The sequence below is a fragment of the Canis lupus genome, chromosome 3, assembly GCF_003254725.2.
Source record: "Canis lupus dingo isolate Sandy chromosome 3, ASM325472v2, whole genome shotgun sequence".
In the NCBI taxonomy this organism is placed as follows: Eukaryota; Metazoa; Chordata; class Mammalia; order Carnivora; family Canidae; genus Canis; species Canis lupus.
Window position 1 is genome coordinate 62,069,160 of NC_064245.1, and position 15,522 is coordinate 62,084,681.

Genomic DNA, 15,522 nt, shown 5'->3' on the forward strand with positions numbered 1-15,522 from the left:
ACAAGAAACAACAGGTGCTGGTGAGGACGTAGAGAAAGGAGAACCCTTGTGTAGTGTTGATGGGAATCAAACTGATAAGCCCTGTGGAAAACAGTATGGAGGTTCCTCAGAAAATTAAAAATAGAGCTACCCTATGACCCAGCAATTGCATTACTGGGTATTTATGCAAAGTAAAGCAGTTGCATTACTGGGTATTTATGCAAAGAATACAAAATACTAATTCAAAGGAATGTATGTCCCCTGAGCTTATAGTTATCATTATTTACAACAGCCAAGATATGGAAGCAGCCCCTGTACCATCCATAGGTGAATGGATAAAGAAGATGTGGTATATGTATATTACTCAGCCATGAAAAAGAATGAAATCTTGCCATTTGCAATAATGCTACAACATGGATGGATCTAGAGGGTACTATGCTAAGTGAGATAAGTCAGTCAGAGAAAGATACCATATGATCACTCACATGTGGAATTGAAGAAGCAAAACAAATGAGCAAAAGGAATAAAGAGAGACAAACCAAGAAACAGACTCTTAACTCTAGAGAACACACTGCTGGTCTCGGAGAGGGTGTTGGAGGGAAACAGGTGATGGGGATTAAGAAGTGCACTGGCTGTGATGAGCACCGGGTGATGTATGGAAGTGCTGAGTCACTATGTTGTACACCTGAAACTAATATAACTATGTTAACTATACTGAAATTTAAATAAAATAATAATAAAGTCCAGAGTAATTAGCATCAAAACAATATAGAACACATTTTTATTTTTCATTTAAAAATAAGAATTTTAAATAACTTTTCTTACTAGATGGTCAGATATGTAATGAAGCAAATATAGCAGAAATGCTCATTGTAGAATCTAGATAGTAGATATATGAATGTTGACTGGACAGTTCTTTTTAAATTGTGTACATGTTTGAAAATAAGATATTGGAAGAAATCATTTGATTGTGCAAAATTTACAACCTGTACAAGAGTACCTGTGATACAATAAGAAATATGTATTTAGTCTTTGTCCCTGCTTCCTGGCACATAGTTCCTAAGACACTTGCAATCCCCAGAGTGCTAAGAGTGTCTTTTGTGTGCTGATGAGAGGACTGGGAGCTGGGCCCCGAACCAGGGTCAGGGCAGGACAGTGGACGGAAGGACCACACCAGGCTTAGTGGGTTGGACTAGCTCTCCAGGGGAAGGAGAGCAGAAGGAGATGCAGTCCATCTCCATGGCCAGTGGTCTCATCAGTTGCACTGTGCAGTGGAATCTCCATAAAATCCCTGCACAGGGCGTTGGGGGATCTGGAGGTGGGTGAGCATGTCTGGGCGCTGGGCACAGGTGCTCCCGGAGAGGCTTGGGGACTGCACCTCCTGCCCTGTACCTTGGCCTGTGCGTCTCTTCCCTTTGGATGATCCTGAGTTGTGTCCTTCATGATAAATGGGTACTTAGTAAGATGCTTTCTAGAATTCCGTGAGCTGTTCTAGCCAAGTGTGGAACCTGAGAAGGGGGTTGTGAGAACCCCAGTTTGTAGTCGGCTGGTGGGAGATACAAGAGGCATCTGAAACAGGGGTAGTCTTATGAGGTTGAGCTCTTACCCACAGGTCTTTACTCCCTGCAGCTCATGTCAGAATGGTGCCAAACTGTCAGACCCCTGCCAGCATCTGCAGAGAGCCTGGGACCTGGGGGTGCAAGAGCCACATGTGGGGCACCAGAGGTGGTGTTGAAAAACAACATAGTACCCATCACCCAGTTTCAACAATTACCAACTTAGGTCTAGTCTTCCTTTGTAATGCCTCACCTTTCCAAATCCCTGCCTCTTGGATTATTTTGTAGCAAATTCCAAGCATCATATGATTCATCTGTAAATATTTCAATTATATGAAACTTGAGGGTTTCATTTTTAAGATGATGCCATCATCCTTGCCCCCCAAATTGTAGCAATTGTTCAGTGTTATTTGATATCCAGTCAGTATGTACGCTGCCCAGTTGTCTTTAAATATTGTTTTTGTTTTTTATGGTTCTTTTGACTTAGAATCCAAACAAGAATCAGAGTTAGGTTATCCCAAAGCTGGGATAGGTGTGATATATTTCTTAAGTTTCTTTTCTTCTCATCTATATATCCTCTCTCCCTGTTTTAAATTCCTGTAATTATTTTATCCTTATGGCTGAAACCAAAATTGTTTGTTGTGTAGGATTTCCCAGAGTCTGGATTTTCAGAATATATCTCCTTCTTGCTGTCTAACAGTTTCTTCTTGCTCTTCTATTTCTTGTAAATTGGCAATGATATCCAGAGACTTGATCAGATTTCAGGCCTGATTTTGGAAAGGCAAGACTAAGTCATGACCCCGACCCTAACCCTAGGTAATGGCGTGTCCTTCTGTCAGGAGGTACGTGATGTTTGGTTGTCTATCTTTTTTGTGATGTTTGAACTCTTATTTTGTATGTTGAATCTACTTCTCTGGTCTTTCACATTTATCACTTTATCTAGAATCTATTTCCGATCTTTTTTTTAATTCCTCTTTTCCATTATTTTTTTTTTGTAGGGCATTATCTATTGCATTGATTGGCTTTTGTTTATTGCCAGTTTAGTTTTTATTTATGAAATTTTTTTTTGGTTTTATTTCCTGAACCCTTTTATTTCTTTGTTCAGTTTTTCTTTTTTTTTCTTTTTCTAAGTCACCTAATTTCTAAGTGTTTCTAATTCTGATTTATTAATTTTTCATAAGTTTTATAATTTTCTTGATTTTTCTTAGCTCATTTTAAATCTGTTTTGTTGGTATTTCTCTGTCAACTACTGCCACTTTCTCCCCAGTGTGGGGCCTTGTCTTGGGGGGGGGGGGGTTAGTGTGTGAGATGGAGGAATTTACAGGAACCAGCCTCCAGGTTCTTCCAGCACCATCAGACCTTCCCCAAGAGTTTTCAAGAATATATGTTGGCAGAACCTTAATTTTGGAACATTAGAGCTTTGAAAAGGCAAGTAGAGTGAACGAGTCCACCTGGGTGAGTTAGCACTGCCAGACGGTGTGGGCAGTGTCATGCACAGCCGTGGGTGCAGGCCCAGAGTGCCTGCTAATATTCCCCCAGCCAAGGTTCCAAATCTGCCAACATACAGGGACTTCCCAGACATCAGACAAAAAAGCCATGGTACTGGATGCCTTGGCAAATATAAATCTCTTAGACTGGCATAATTTAAAGATGCCAAAAATTATAGTATTTAGTGTGTTGTGGTCTAAGAGCACATTTGTTTAAAAGAAAACTCCTTTATTTTTGTGTAGTGTTATTCAAAATGTTAAAGTAACTTGGGGCACCCGGGTAGCCCAGGCGGTTGAGCATCTGACTCTTGTTTCGGCTCAGGTCAGATCTCAGGGTCCTGAGATGGAGCCCTGGGTTGGGCTCTGTGCTCAGTGCAGAGTCTGCTTGGAATTGTCTCTCTCTCTCTCTCTCCCTCTCCCCCACTCATGCTCTCTCTTAAAATAAGTAAATAAATCTTTTTTAAAATGTTAAAACAGCTTGAAAAACCAATCACTTAGAATTCAGACTTATCTCTCAGTTTATCAGCCCCCCATCCTTTTATTTTTTCTTTTTTTTTAATTTTTATTTATTTATTTATGATAGTCACAGAGAGAGAGAGAGAGAGAGGCAGGAAAAAAAAGAGAGAGAGAGAGAGAGGCAGAGACACAGGCAGAGGGAGAAGCAGGCTCCATGCACCGGGAGCCCGACGTGGGACTCGATCCCAGGTCTCCAGGATCGCGCCCTGGGCCAAAGGCAGGCGCTAAATCGCTGTGCCACCCAGGGATCCCCCCCCCATCCTTTTATAGCTCCCCTGTCCATGTCTAAAATACCCTCGTACTAAAACTTACTTGGCAGATGTCATTTTTATTTTTCAGAAAGCAACTTCCCATATGTCTCGCACACACGTACAGTAAGCTCTTCCCTGAGTTTTCAGTTGAGAAAACTAGTTTTTATGGGCAGTGCTGCCAAGGTCCAGAGGTGGCCTTGTGCCTCATTCTTTCTACACATCCCAATGCAGCAGAGATCTGGGGGTCTCTCAGGGTTTTCCTCACATCAAGTGCCAGGTGTCTCCGCCCTCACACACACACACACCACCCACCCTCCCCAGAACTGAGTGATGAGGATGCTTATGCTTTTCCTTCTCCTCACAAGACTTGGTTCCTGGACACCTTGAAGAGGGGTGGTGGTGCCTAGGAAGGCAGCTCAGTGAGAAGCATGGCCAGAAAGCTGGGGAGCAGTGGCAGGAGGCAGGTGGGGAGGAGGGTTCTCACATTAGTTCAGTCTCCCTCTTTGGCTGTCTAGGGTCAGTCCCCCACGGAGACTGCCTCTGTGGGAACTGGGTCATGGGGGCTGCTCTCACCAAAGGCTCTGAGTTCCTCAGGAATGGTGGCATGTCCCTGTGGCACGTACCTCCATCACTGGAGGGGATGGCAGTGCTATTATTATTACTTTGAACCTTGAGAACCTTGTAGGAGTAGGGAAGAGGACAGTTTTCCAGTTTTCCTGGAGTGATTAAATGGCCTTCTCTGCAGTTGTTCATTTTGTGGGGCTGGATCCCAGAATTGCTGCATGGCTTATCGATCCTGGGGAGGCTGCAACCTCGTTTGAAGACTTAGTGGCAAAATTCCTTGAAAGCTCCATCTCCGTGAAAGTGAACAGCACATATGGAAACTCCTCAAGAAATGTCGTGGTGAGTTGTGTTGTCTTTATCAATGGTAATACAACCCGGATTTTTTCCTAGAAGTGTTTTCCATTTCATAAACAGTCCAATAGTAAAAAAAAAAAGAACATCAGTGACATTCATTATTACTTACTCTGCACAAATGCTTTTTACTCTGACATTTCTGGTAGAGGATATTGACTTAAGTAAGGTGACTTCTGTTCCTTCGTGAATTTGTTCCTGGGAAGTCCATTCACATTGTGATTATCTTCTAAACAGACCCTCTGGTGTCAGAGTCACGTGATCTGTGACCTGAGAGCTGCCTGTAGTGCTGATGCCCTGACCTCTGTGGCAGGGGTTCTGGCCACACCTTGGTCCATGTGCCCAGGCATGTCTTTCCAAGCCCTGTCCTAGAGATGCATCTAGTTGTTAGGAACCACATGTGCAGAAGCCACGATGCTCACAGCTCTGGAGCCCAGCCTGGAGCCTCACAAGCCAGAGACATCACACGGCCCCACAACAGGTCCCAAGGAGCTGTCCCCAGGGAGAGCAACGTGGGCCACAGTTGGGCCACCATGTTCAGGCTTCCTGCCTGTAAATCAACAGCAATATGCTAAAAGCACAGCCGGAAGAGCCTTACAGGGTGCTCGGGGAGCACAAGGATAGGCTGTGGTGGGGAGCCCTTGGGACAGAGTGACTGGTGATGTGTGGGCCCTGAGGCCTGGGGAGGTTTGCTTCTGCTCTTCATCCCCTGCTGTCTGGAAGGGAGGGTCTGAGACATATAGGGACTGGGGGGTAAAAATGCAGGAACTCACTCCCCCTTGATTTAGAAAGACTTGTGTCAGAGGAATATGGGAGATCTCACAGACCCAGGGAAGGCAGTACCGGGCCTTGGGAAGACGAGAGCCCTCAGACCCAGGACCAGCAGTGAGCCAGGACCTTGCATCCATATGTCACTTTTGTCAAAGACTCACATTTTCAGCACTGAGATGCTGCATTTCTCTCACTGTACCACACATGTGCCCCTTGGCAGGAGGGCAGGGCGTGGAGGTGAGTTCTACCAATCGATCATGTGATGTTGGGGAGGAACGTCCTCAAATAGAAGCTGGGACACTGCTACTGAAACAGGGATGTGCCTGCCTCAGTAGTACCTGTCAGTTTCTAGATGAGAAGACCAAGGTGCAGAAAGGTCAGTGTGCATGCACCTTGCTTAGGTCAGGTTGAGACTATGGGTTTCTGACTCTAAAGTCCAGTTTCTTTCTAGTGTATATCTGGGGATGGGAGTGGCTACCGGGAACAAAGCCCCAACTGCAGAGATGTGTTTTCTCCCCATCAACAAGCCGGTGCCTGGCACCCAGACTGGGCAGCTGTTCATCATGCTGTGGGCTCTGGCAGTCCCCCAGCGACCCGTGTGCCATCGCCTCACAGCCCACAGCAGCTTCACCCCCAGGCCCTCATCACACTCCAGGAAGAAGAGGAGCAGCCTCCATGAACTTGGGCTTGAATCCTGTTGGCTAGAAATGTGTCCACTGTGGAGGCATGCAGTGCAGGAGGGGCGGGAGGAGAAAGCCAGGGTCACATGATGCCATGCTGGAGAAGTGATGGGGATTGTCTGGGAGAACCTCAGGGAGTCTGGGCAGAAGGAGCAGCATGGGAGCAGGAGAGAACTGCGAAAATAGGAAGGAAGGTGTGGGGTGGAAAAGGAGCTGTGTCAGGGGCTCTGTCACAAAGGTGCTGGTCCCATGCTGGAGCTCAGTCTCATCCCGGGAAGCCCCAGCTGGAGAACCATTCCAAGTGGGAGCCGTATGGTCAGCTCTGTCCTGTAGAAAACTCAGTCTGCTCATGGAGCCCCCAGAACAGTCATCCAGGAGACACAAGGCTGGGGATGATCAGAGAGCAAATGCTAGGCTATGTCAGGCCACTGTTGACTCCTCATACTGAGGTTTCTCTGGCTTGGGGCCTTGAGGCCAAAAGCAGAATGTGGAGAGTCATTTAACAGAGTGAGGTGTTCAAGGAAGGAGAGTCAGATAGTGCTGGAGGCTACGGCTCATACCCTGCCCTGTTTGTTCACTCTCAGGGCCTCTGGAGGCGTCATCCAGGTGAGGATGGGTGGTGAGGGTGGCCACTTGGCTCCTTAGCTTGCTGAGCTGTGTGGAGGGTGCACATCTGTCTCTACCTCTGTGCGATCTTTGCACCTTGGACACAGCTCCTTTACAGTTCCTGTAAAGTGAGGGAAAAACTGGGTCAGGGAGAAAGTGTGAGGCTCCAGGTAGCTTGCATTTGCCCAATAAGAAGGATATTCAGTAGCCTGGGGGCTCATCTGCTTGAGGTATTTTGTAATGCCACTAGCTGTGTCATGTCTGCCATGGAAAGACTCCTGCCACCCAGCTGGTGCCCATTTGTGTGGCTTGTGTCACTTTCTACATTGTGATGAACATTGTTGCCAAGTTTGCCTAATCTTTCATTCTTTCGATCTTTTAAAGAATCAGAATGTACGTGTGAACCTGAAAATACTCTACAGACTTACAATGGGCCTTTGTTCCCAGTTGAAGGCAAGGCATTTTATTATAACTTGGGGTTAGCAAGCACTCTCGCTCACTGTTCCCCAAGAGCATCTCTCACTCCTATCCACACTCCCAGCATCTTTGAGTATGCAGGAAATGGAAGATAGAATTCTAAGGCCAAGTTAACTTGTGCATTACTCAGAACGATAGTCCATGTGATAAGACCTCAAGTTTTAAAAATGTTTTCTGTAGGTTAACAATTGTAGCATTTTTAAAAGCCACCAATTCAGTTGGAACTTTCTTTTTTTTTTTTAAGATTTATTTATTTATTTATTACAGAAAGATGGAGAGCATGAGTAGGGGTAGCAACAGAGGGAGAGAAAATCTCCAGCAGATGCCCCACTGAGTGTAGAGTCTAATATGGGGCTCAATCTCACAACCCTGAGATCAGGACCTGAGCTAAAGTCAGATGCTTAACCCACTGAGCCACCCAAGCACTCCTCAATTGAAATGTTTCTAATGCTGCAGTTAACATAAAAGCTGAGTGTATATTTTAGTTTAAAAGTGGGATGGGAAAATAAAAAAATAAAAAAAAAAAATAAAAGTGGGATGGAGGGGATCCCTGGGTGGCGCAGCGGTTTGGCGCCTGCCTTTGGCCCAGGGCGCGATCCTGGAGACCCGGGATCGAATCCCACGTCAGGCTCCCGGTGCATGGAGCCTGCTTCTCCCTCTGCCTATGTCTCTGCCTCTCTCTCTCTCTGTGTGTGACTATCATAAATAAATAAAAAATTTAAAAAAGTGGGATGGACCCAGCTCTACTCAGAGTCTCATTAGGAAGCAGAGGGCATTGAGGGAACAGTCAAGAAAAGTTGAAGGAAGGGACAATATATGGAGGTGAGGCCAGGTATGAGGGGGCCAGCAGGGGATGGAGAAGCCACCGGGGACAGGCACTGGCAGGAATCTCCTCTACCTCTGGGCTTGGAGGGTAAGCTGTCACCAGAACATGGGGAGAGCAGTGGCCCTACAGGGGCTGCCGAGGAGTCAGGAGGCCAGACACCAGGAGCTGTGGCTGTGGGCCAAGAACTGTGGACTTGCGGGGTAGGGTCCAGCCGGAGAGAGGAAACCCACTTCTCTCCCCTGCTGCCCGTCAACCCTTCCTTGAGGGCAAAGTGCAGGGCACTGGGTGTGGAGGAGCAGGTCAAGAGTGAAAGGGCACAGCACAGGGGCAGGTGAGGCCAAGGACTTTCACACAGCAGCAGGAAGGAATGCACATGACAGAAGCTCTGAGAAGAGGCATGAGACAGTGTGAATAAACGCAGAGATGTTTTGTATTATTGGAGAAGGTGACCTAATAGATTTCACCTCTCCCCACGCTAATCTACAAAGCCAATGCAAAAACCAATGAAAATCCTAGTTATACTTTTAGGAATTCAGTAAACCTATTCTGAAGTTAAAATGGAAGACTAAAAGTCTAAAAATACCTACATCACACTTTAAAATGAAAAAGATTAGGGTGCCTGGGTGGCTCAGTCAGTGAAGTGTCTACCTCCAGCTCAGGTCATGATCTCAGAGTCCCAGGATTAAGGCCCAATGAGCTCACTGCTCAGTGAGAAGTCTGCTTCTCCCTCTTCCTTTGCCCTTCCCCTCTGCTCATGCACTCCCTCTCTCAAATAAATAAAATCTTAAAAAATTTTTTGAAATGAGAAAGATTAAAGAAAATTGAGAGTGGGGCTTGGCCTACCTGATATTTCTAAATATCTGTATGAGATCTTGATAATGAAATAGGATACTTAAAGGAAATAGGAGCTTTATTAGGAAGGAGGACAGTGGAAAGCTGCTGTTGGATAGGTGCCACCACTCACTTAGGAGTTGCCCAAATTGTACAGTCAGGTAGGCTATTAGCTATGTGCAGGTAGAAATAATTTAAAAGTAACATAGGTATTCTTTTCTACAAAATAGGTTTATGGTTTATGGCAACTATTTTGTACTTTGGAGCTTCCTCTGATACCAATTTTGGCAGGTAAGGTACCATAAAGATGATGGACAGTCCTCTTTCTAGGGAATTCTCAACATTGTTTGAGAGCAACTGTTTATCTCTTATTTAGACATAGGCAGTGTGTTATGTAGGCACTGAGAGGTAGCCAGCTCTCTGTTTGCCTTCTCTGTAATAAGAGGAGTTGGACCGCATCACCTGTTGATCTAGAAGGACCAGAGTTTCTGACCTCTCAGTCACATGGGATCCCTTTGTACTGTGTGGTTCTGCTGGGTGCCTGGGCCAAGGGGCAGCCCTATGCTCCTGAGAGCCGCAGAGCAGGAGTGCAGGAGGAGCCTGTGGCGTGTTCTGCATGTCAGTTCATCCTAGTGTGTGCTGTTGTTCAGCCCTGCCCCCTCAGGACAGCCCTTAGGACAAGGGTTGAGGGCTCTCTTCTGTCTTTGCCTCTTAGCCCCCACTCTGCCCAGGTCCTGTTGGGCACTCTGCGGCTCACCTGGCCCGAGGCAAGTCCATCCCTGGCAGCTGGCCAGAGTCCATCCCCATGCCAACCACCACCACATGGAGCTTGAGCACTGACCCGAGTGGATGGTTAGTCGAGGTTGGACACAGCAGGCGCTGTCATTATTGTCCTCATCAGGGAGCAAGGCTAGCTGCTAGTCCTTGAGCCTTTGGCAGAAATGACTCATTGAGAGAGTACAAGTTTTATCTCTTTGGTGTTTGAATCACAGTGATGGAAAGCCACAGCATTCGGGTGAACAGAGAAGAAATGGAAAGGACTTCAGCACTTCTTGGGGTGCGTTCTTATTGTAGAGCTGTGGTGCCTATAAGTCTTTCCTACCCCCTGCTCCCTTCCTTGCATGCACCAAACAACGCCGATGCCTCCTGTGTCTGATGCGTGCAGGTGAGTACCAGGCGGGCAGCTGGGCGCTTGCCCCATGCCATGTGCGGGGTGTCACGGATCCTCCAGCTTCTCAAAGGTCAGGCTCTCTCACAAGGAATCCTACTATTGTTTGGTGAGGGGAATTCACTGCTTTCTTGGGTTCTTTGAAAAAGCAATAACAGAACTTTCTGTCAAAAATAAGAAATGCAGAGGGATGCATAGAGATGCATGAAAAAGGCATTAAAATGTGTCACGTAAGTTATTTTAAAGGAAACTCTAGCTTAACCATCACTAGACCAAAGCATAGAATTTCTAGAAGCCCTGTGTGCCTTTTCCCTATCTCAACCCTTCCTGCTATCGAAAGTCATCCCTGCCCTGGCTCGTGGAGTCACTACCTTGTTGCTTTCCTTTGCTGTGTTCCACCTCAGCACCTGAACAGTGTTGGGCTCTCCTTTGGGACTGTGGGTCAGTGGTCAGCTGACCACTCTCCCTCTGCCTCCAAGTCTCAGCCTCACCATGTCCTGTGTCACTTGGTGCTGGTCTGCTGTCACACCCCTCACCCTATACCCCTATGGATAGCATCTGCGTTGTGGCCAGCTGGCGGCCCTTACAAACCATGCTGTTCCCTTGAACATGTCTCCTGGGCCCACCAGCACCCGCTTCCCTGGGGCCCAGGATGGTCTCCTCAGCTTTAGTAAGGAACACTGAATTGCTTTTCCAAAGTCACACCCGCCAGAAGCACACTCAGGTCCTGCCATGCATGGGGACACCAGGTTTGCAGGAACACCTACTCTGGTGGGAATGTAATGGTATCTCCTTAAGATTTTGGTTTCTGTTTTCCTGACTACTAATGAGATGGGATAGCTTTTCGTATCATCATTGTCTACTAGGAGTTTCTCTTTGGTAAAACAGCTTTTCAGGTTTCTTACCCATTTTTACGTGGAGGGCTCTGTCTTTCCCTTATAGTACAACTTGATAAAATCCAGTTACAAACCTGTTATATATACCTTCTCCCTCTCTCTGTTTCCTTTGTACTTTCCTAGTGGTGTCTTTTGACAAATAGAAGTTCTAAATTTTTAATATGGTGTAATTTACCAATCTTTGTCTTTATGATTACTGCTTTCACTATGCTGTTTAAGAAAGCTTTCTTATGTCAAGCTCATGAACTATTCTCAGGTGTTGTGTTTAAAATCTATTTTCATTAGCCTTTGCATTTAGGTTTATAATACACCTGATTTTTCCTTTTTATGTACTTTTTTAATTGAGAAAGAAATTGCATACAGTGAATAATGCAACTATTTTTAATTGTGATAAAATACATTTAACATAAAACTTACCATCTTAACCATTCCTAATTAGACAGTACAGTGATATTCAGTACACTGACATGATTGTATAGTCGTCATCACCATCCATCCCCAGAACTGCAAAGCTGAAACTCTGTGCCCCTTCAGTCCTGCCCACCCTCCCCTCACTCTAGCTCCCACCAGCCACCACTATGCTTTCTTTCTGTGACAAGACTGCTCTAAGCACTTCACGTAAGCCAGATCATACAGAACTTATCTTTTTTCCCTGGCTCATTTCACTTAGCATAATGTCTTCAACATTCATCCTTGTTATAGCATGTTGCTACATGAATTATCTTCCTCTTTGAGGTTGAATACTACTCCATTGTACATATATACCACATTTTGCTTACTATTCATCTGCCAGTGGATGTAAGCAACTTGAGCTGCTTCCATGTTTTAACCATTGTAAGTAATGCTGCTATAAAAATGGGTGTACAAATATCTCTTTAAGACTCTGCTTTCATTTCTTTTGAGTGTATATCCCAAAGTGAATTGCTAGATCTTATGGTAATTTTTCATTTTTTGAGGGACCATTATACTTTTTCCACAGTGGCTGTACCATTTTGCACTCCCACTAACATGCATAAGTGCACTTTCTACACATCCTCACCAATACCTGTCGTTTTCTGAGCTTCTTTTGTTTTGTTTTAATAATAGCCATCCCAATGAGTGTGAGGTGGTATCTCACACTGTAGTTTTGATTCCATTCCCCTAATGATTAGTAATGTTCATCATCTTTTCATGTGCTTACTGGCCATCTGTGAATCTTCTTTGGTAAAATGTCTATTCAGGTCCTTTGCCCATTTTTGAATTGGGTTGTTAATGTTTTCTTTTTGTTGAGTTTTAGATGTTCTCTATATATTCTGGATAGTAATCCTTTATCAGATATATGATTTAAAAATATTTTCTCCCATTTTATGGGTTGCCTTTTTTGCTCTTTGATAGTGACTTTTGATGCACAAAAATTTAAAATTTTCATAGTCCAATTAAAAAATTTTTCTCTTGTCCCTCTGCTTTTGTTATCATATTCAAGAAATCACCTTCAAATCCAATATAGTGCAGCTTTTGTCCTGTGTCTCTTTCTAAGAGTTTTACTGTTGTAGGTCTTAAATTTAGGTCCTTGATAATTATGAGTTAATTTTTGTATATGGTGTGAGATAAGAGTCCACCTTCATTTTTCTTCATGTGAATGTACAGTTTTCCCAACACCATTTGTTGAAAAGACTGTACTTTTTCCATTGAATGTTCTTGGCACACTTGTCAAAAATCATTTGACCCTACATGCAAAAATTTATTGCTGGACTCACTATTGTATTCTTTCTCTGTCTGTCCTTATACCAGTACACACTGTTTTGGTTAGTGTAGATTTGTAGTCAGTTTTGAAATCAGAAAGTATGGATCCTCTACATTTGTTCTTTTTCAAGATTTGGCTATTTGGAATCTCTTGAGATTTCATATGAATTTTAGGATGCATTTTTCTAGTTCTGAAAAAAAGTCTTTGGGATTTTAATAGAAATTACATTGAATCTGTAGATCACTTTGAGTAGTTTTCATATTTTAATATATTAAGTTTTCCAGTCCATGAACATGAGATGTTTCCATTCATTTATTTTAAAATTTATTTCAGCAGTGTTTTATAATTTTCATTGTATGAGTCCTTCACCTCCTTTGCTAATTCCTAAGTATTTTATTCTTTTTGATGCTGCTATGAATGAAATTGTTTTTGTAATTTCCCTTTCAGATTGTTCATGTGTAGAAATGCAACTGACTTTTATGTGTTGATGTATCCTGCTACTTTGCTGAGTTCCAAAGTTCTAACAGTTTCTTGTTTTTTTGGTTTTGCTTCTTTTTTTTTGGTATGGGCTCTAGAGTTTTCTATGCATAAAATCATATCACCTGCAGAGGTAATTTTACTTTTTACTTTTTCTGTCCCAGTTTGGATGCCTTTTATTTATTTTTCTTGTCTAATTGCTCTGACCAGAACTTCCAGTACCATGTTGAATTGAATAGAAGTGGTGAAAGCAAGCAACCTTTCCGTGTTTCTCATCTTAGAAGAAATGCTTTTAGTCTTTCACCATTGAGTATGATGTTTCCTGTCAGTGTTTTTTATATGGTTTTTATTATGTAGAGATAGTTCCCTTCTGTTTTAAGTTTGTTAAGTATTTTTATCATGAAAGAGTGTTAAATATTGTCAGATGATTTTTGTGCATCAGTCGACATGATCCTGTACTCTTATAACCCCTCCATTCTGCTGATGGGGCGTTTTACATTGATCAGTTTTCATGAATTGACCCATACTTGTATTCTATGAATAATTCCCACTTAGTCCTGGTATTTTTTTTTGAGGATTTTTGCGTCAATGTTCATAAATGTTGTTAGTCTATAATTTTCTTGTATCTCTGGCTTTGGTATCAGGGTAATGCTGGCCTCATAGAATGAATTAAGAAATGGTCTTCCCTCCTCTCCATTTTTTGGGAAAAGTTTGGGAAGGATTGATATTGGTTCTTCTTTAAATGTTTGGTAGAATTCACCTGTGAAGCTAATGATCTGGGGCTCTTCTTTGTTGGGAGATGGATTATTGATTTAATCTCCTTACTAGTTATAAGGACTATTATAGGACTATTCAGATTTTCTATTTCTTGGTGATTTAGTCTTGATAGGTTTTGTGGTTTTAGAAATTTATCCATTTCATCTAGGTTATCCAATTTGTTGGTGTACAGTCATTCTTAGTACTCTTATAATTCTTTTTATTTTTGTAGAATAATGTCCCCAATTTCATTTCTGATTTTAATAATTTGAGTTTTCTCTTTTTAATTAGTCTATCTACTGAAAATTTGTCAATTTTTAAAATCCTTTTGAAGAACTAACTTTTGGTCTCATTGATTTTCTCCATTGTTAACCTATTTATTTCATTTATCTCTGCTCTGATGTTTCTTATCTTCTTCCTTTTGCTACCTTTGAGTTTAATCTGTTCTTTTTTTTAGTTCCTTAAGTTGTAAAGTTAAGTTATTGATTTCAGATTTCTTGTTTCTTAATATCTATAATATTTATAGCATTTATAGCTATAAATTTCCCCTTTGTTACTGATTTACTGCATTCCATAAGTTTTAGTATATTGTATTTTCATTTTCATTAATCTCTAAGTAATTTCTAAACTCTATTTGATCTTTTGGTTGTTTAAAAATAATTTTAGTTTCCAGTTTTGTGAATTTTCCAGTTTTCCTTTTGTTATTGATTTCTAACTTCATCCTGTTGTAGTCAAAGAAGATGCTTTGTAGTCAGGGAAGATGCTTTCAAAAAATAACTATTTTTTGAAGTCTCTTGAGTCTTAATTTGTGGCCTAACATATGGTCCTGGAAAATGTCTCATGTGCACATGAGGAATCTGTGTGTGGTAGTTGCTGAGTGGTGCTCTGTGTGTCTGTTGGATCTGGTTGGTTTACTGTACTGCTTAAGTCCTCTGTTTCCTTATTTTCTGTATGGTGGTTTTCTACCTGTTATTGTGAGTGGAGTAATCAAGTCTCCTAACGACTATTGTAGAATTGTCTATTTCTCTCTTTAATTCTGACAGTTGTTTCTTGATATATTTTGATGGTCTGTCATTGGGTGTGTAAATGTTTATAATTGTTTTATCTTCTTGCTGTATTGAATACATGTCATCCTTTGTCTCTTGTAACCATTTTTTATTTGTGTTACTATTTGTGTGTCTCTTTCTATCCTTGTACTTTCAACGTGTCTGTATCTTTGAATTTAAAGTTTGTCTCTTATGGACAGCATGTAGTTGGATCATGTGTTTTTATCTATTCTTCCAGTCTCTGTCTTTTGATTGGAGAGTTTAACCCATTTACATGTAAGTAATTACTGATTAGAAGGGAATTACTTCTGTCATTAAACTGTTTTATATATGTATTATAGATTTTTTTGTCTGTCATTTCCTACATTACTGTCTTCTTTGTGTTTAGTTGATTTTTCGTAGCGAATCATTTAAATTCCTTTCTCATTTTCTTTTGTGTATATTCTCTAGCTATTTTCTTTGTGGTTACCATGGGAATGACATTTAACATCCTAACATTATAGCACTCTAATTTGAGTTTATAACAGCTTAACTTGAATAACACACAAAAACACTGTTCCT

The 15,522-nt window shown here is 42.5% G+C and overlaps 1 protein-coding gene across 4 annotated transcripts in view; it reads left to right on the top strand.

The window, feature by feature from the left end:
• POLN (DNA polymerase nu) overlaps positions 1-15,522 on the top strand; it is a 155,659-nt gene that overhangs the window by 35,112 nt on the left and 105,025 nt on the right. For all 4 annotated transcript variants that reach the window (XM_049108583.1, XM_049108582.1, XM_049108581.1 and 1 more), the window contains exons 7-10: positions 4,535-4,692; positions 7,146-7,214; positions 9,126-9,186; positions 9,888-9,952. In XM_049108583.1, the coding sequence (XP_048964540.1) occupies positions 4,535-4,692; positions 7,146-7,214; positions 9,126-9,186; positions 9,888-9,952 (353 nt within the window). The remainder of the gene's footprint in view (positions 1-4,534; positions 4,693-7,145; positions 7,215-9,125; positions 9,187-9,887; positions 9,953-15,522) is intronic.